Source organism: Oryzias latipes, chromosome 6 (assembly GCF_002234675.1).
Source record: "Oryzias latipes chromosome 6, ASM223467v1".
Classification (NCBI taxonomy): domain Eukaryota; kingdom Metazoa; phylum Chordata; class Actinopteri; order Beloniformes; family Adrianichthyidae; genus Oryzias; species Oryzias latipes.
In genome coordinates, this window is record NC_019864.2 from 31,573,692 (window position 1) to 31,577,404 (window position 3,713).

General features: G+C 54.2%; 1 protein-coding gene across 1 annotated transcript; it reads right to left on the reverse strand.

Moving 5' to 3' along the window:
• Positions 1-1,927: 1,927 nt before the first annotated feature.
• phlda2 (pleckstrin homology like domain family A member 2) lies at positions 1,928-2,913 on the reverse strand. Its single transcript, XM_011493147.3, has 2 exons — positions 2,292-2,913; positions 1,928-2,209 (listed from the first exon to the last, which is right to left on the reverse strand). Exon 1 carries the CDS (start codon positions 2,751-2,753, stop codon positions 2,337-2,339), a length of 417 nt encoding a protein of 138 aa, XP_011491449.1. The 5' UTR covers positions 2,754-2,913; the 3' UTR covers positions 1,928-2,209; positions 2,292-2,336.
• Between the last annotated feature and the right edge of the window lie 800 nt (positions 2,914-3,713).

Here is a 3,713-nt window from a genome sequence, read left to right on the forward strand (position 1 = left end):
TCTGCATGAGGCCGACCTCTGCATGAGGCCGACCTCTGCATGAGGCCGACCTCTGCATGGCGTCGACCTCTGCATGACACTGACCTCTGCATGACGCCGACCTCTGCATGAGGCCGACCTCTGCATGAGGCCGACCTCTGCATGAGGCCGACCTTTGCATGAGGCCGACCTCTGCGCGGCCCTGACCTCTGCATGGCGCCGACCTCTGCATGACGCCGACCTTTGCATGAGGCCGACCTCTGCGCGGCCCTGACCTCTGCATGGCGCCGACCTCTGCATGACGCCGACCTTTGCATGAGGCCGACCTCTGCGCGGCCCTGACCTCTGCATGAGGCCGACCTCTGCATGACGCCACCTCTGCATGAGGCCGACCTCTGCATGAGGCCGACCTCTGTATGGCGCCGACCTCTGCATGACGCCGACCTCTGCATGACGCCGACCTTTGCATGAGGCCGACCTCTGCGCGGCCCTGACCTCTGCATGAGGCCGACCTCTGCATGACGCCGACCTCTGCATGAGGCCGACCTCTGCATGAGGCCGACCTCTGTATGGCGCCGACCTCTGCATGACGCCGACCTCTGCATGACGCCGACCTTTGCATGAGGCCGACCTCTGCGCGGCCCTGACCTCTGCCGCTTTAGGCTCTAGAACCGTCTGTGATTGGAGAATCAGCAGTTTTGCTTTAAGTGTCTAACCGCCTTTGATCAGGAGTGTGAAGCTCATGGAGAACCAGGAGAACCACACTGAACGGGTTCAGAGGTCAAAGTGTCAATCACACAAACATCAGAGAGAAGAGAATGAGGACCTGAGTGGGTCAGAACCTCAGCGGAACCAGAACTTGTGTAGAACCAGAACCTGTATGGATCAGAACCTGTGTGATGTCTCAGGAGCTGCTCAGGGAGAAGATGCTCTGGACTTCCTGTATGTCCTCATGTTGGCTCACTGGAGAACCCGGTCACAAACAGCCCCCACCCCCACCCCCCGGGTCACAGCTGCCCTCGTGTAAATTGACTGAGGTGCCGATGTGTGCGGCGGTATTTTTAGGCCAGTCTCCTCCCGTACGGCTCCACTGATGGAGCCTTTGATGCGTTCATGATCCCACTTCAAAGCTGCACCAACGTGAAGGGGGGGGGGGGGGGGGGGGCTTTCAAATGCCTCAATGTTCTTGGCGATGCGGTTCCGTGACCTCTGACCTCTCGGCGTGCATCGGTGTGGTTTCCTCCCTCTGTGCCGCTCTTCATGAAAGGATTGATATTTGAGCAGTTTCAGAGCAAAGTGTCTTCTGCCCACGTGCTGCAGCCGAAACATACGTGTTAGTTTGAAGACCCGGATCAAAAACATCATACGTGTTGGTTTGAAGACCCGGATCAAAAACATCATACGTGTTGGTTTGAAGACCCGGATCAAAAACATCATACGTGTTGGTTTGAAGACCCGGATCAAAAACATCATACGTGTTGGTTTGAAGACCCGGATCAAAAACATCATACGTGTTGTTTGAAGTCGCTTCATGATGGTTTTACTGCAGCAGCAGTTGTGAGTCATTTCCGCTGACACAGATGGGAGCGATAATGGCAGTGATGTAAAAGCGGCACTCCTGTGTAGAGCTCATCCTCTCCAACGACGGCTTCACTGAAGCCCAGAAGCTTTTTCTTCCTCCTGAGATTCCAGAGAGGGCAGTAAACGCACCACACCTCAAAGCAGGTGTGTTCAAAGACGCTGCGCCTTTCAAGTGTCCTGCTGCTTATCAGCCATGACTCAAGCTCAAAGCCTCCCAGTGAAGGAGGAGTGTGACATTCCAGCTGAGAGGGACTTTCCTGCCCCCCCCCCCCATGTCTGGCATTCATCAAGGAAAGATGGCGGCTTCCGCCCACATGACCGCCGTTAATAAAGCGTCACATTCAAAACACCAAACAGGACAACGGAGTTGTTAAAAAGCTGGATATTTATTTAAATAAATACAAATAGTCAATAATTTAAAGTAGAAAGTGTTTGCAGTAAAACCATAACTCCCATCATGATTGGAGAAGTTATTTGTCCCCAGAGAGCTAACATGAAATCACGTCGGCAGCTGGAGTTCAGTCCGTTTGGAGCTCCTGGACGTCCGTTTCCTCCGGTTCTCCGGGGTTTCAGTCCAACAGTCCTTCATCTCTGGACCGGATGACCTCGTCCTCCCTTTGGTCCGGGTAACCCGTGGTCCACAGTGTTGCTGGACGGGCAAAAGGCGGCTCGTTAGTGAAGGACGCGTCAGCGCCGCCGCGGAACAGCCGTGAATCCTCCGCGGGTCTTACCATATTAGGAGCGGCTGACCGCCCGCCCGCGCGCTCGCTCGCGGCTCAAGGCGCTCGCGCCATGCGCCTCTCCTGCTGACCGGGCGACGCGCTCTCGGTGTCCTGGCGCGTTTTAAAGTCCTGAATGGCCTTCTTGTTCTTGTAGTCGATCAGGGCCATGGTGATCACGGCGTTCCAGCAGTTCTCCTCCCCGGAGCACCGGAAGTCGATCTCTTTGTTGTCTGTGGTGACGATGGTGAAGTAGATGAACTTGCCGGTGCGCTCCACGCAGTCCACCTTCTTGATGGACTGCAGCTTCAGCTCCTTGCCCTTGGATCGCTTCTGCGTGTCGGCGTAGATGTTGAGGCTGTCCGTGGTCAGGACGCACGTCTTCCTCTTCCAGAACTGGAGCAGGCTGTCGCTCCTCTTCTCCAGCTCTCCCTCCTTGAGGACCTGGCTGATCTCCGCCGCGGACATTTTCATCCTTTACGCGCAGCGGCCCCGCGTTCAGACGGCGTCTCCGGACGGTGGAGCTTCTCTGCAGAGGTGGAGTAATCCAGAGCGCGGCTGTGAATGGACCAGGAGGAGCGGCCGAGTTTATGCGCTCCTCTTCTTCCCGCCCACGTCACGTGGTGTGAAATTTGCATCAACAGTTGCGGCAGAGAGTGGGCGGAAGCCTGGGCGCAGAGAGGAAGAAGTCCAACCGTGGAGCAAAGTACGCCGCCCGGGCGTTAATCACTGACCCGCATGTTTCAGTGTTTGTCAGCTGATGTGCGCGCGCAGCCGGAAAGAGGGCGCGTGAAGGGAAAGCTCCACATGATAGTTTCTGTTCTTCCATCCGCGGAGAATGAGGTCTAAAACAGGAAAAGCGTTTTTTCACAGCGTCCTTTAGGATTTCAACTTTAACATTTCTGTAAAAACTTATTTATTTTACTGCTTGTGTTCTTTTGTCTCTTCTGTTGTGTTTTTGACAAATAAAAAGAGCAGATTCTCTCCTGTTATGATGAAGAGTTGACAGGACTCCTCATCACTTCCGGTCCCATTTGCTCTGGTTACTTAAAGACAGAATCTCTTAAGTTCAGCTAAAATGTTCCATCGTCTTTTAAGAAAAGAGATAATAAAGTCCATTTCTGAACATGAACCTTGGAGCCAATGAAAGGACTAGATAACAATGACATCATCCTGTGTGGGTGTGGTCAGGGTCATCTGTCCTGTCTGAGGATCCATGAAAGAGGTCCCTCCTGCGCTGTAGAGGCTGTATGAGCTCAGAGCCCACAGGAGCGCCGCGCCTCCTCTCCACCTTCCTCCCCCTCAGAGGCTTCTCCTCTGGGCTGTAAAGATTACTTTGCTGTTTGGCAAAAGGAGGTGCAGCAGACGGTGGCACTAATGATGTTTACTGTGGAACAAGATCCTCCGAGTTTTCATTCAAGTCAAACTCAACAG

Coding starts and splice junctions, on each gene's coding strand:
- phlda2 (XM_011493147.3), bottom strand. CDS start 2,753: ATGAAAATGTCCGCGGCGGAGATCAGCCAGGTCCTCAAGGAGGGAGAG.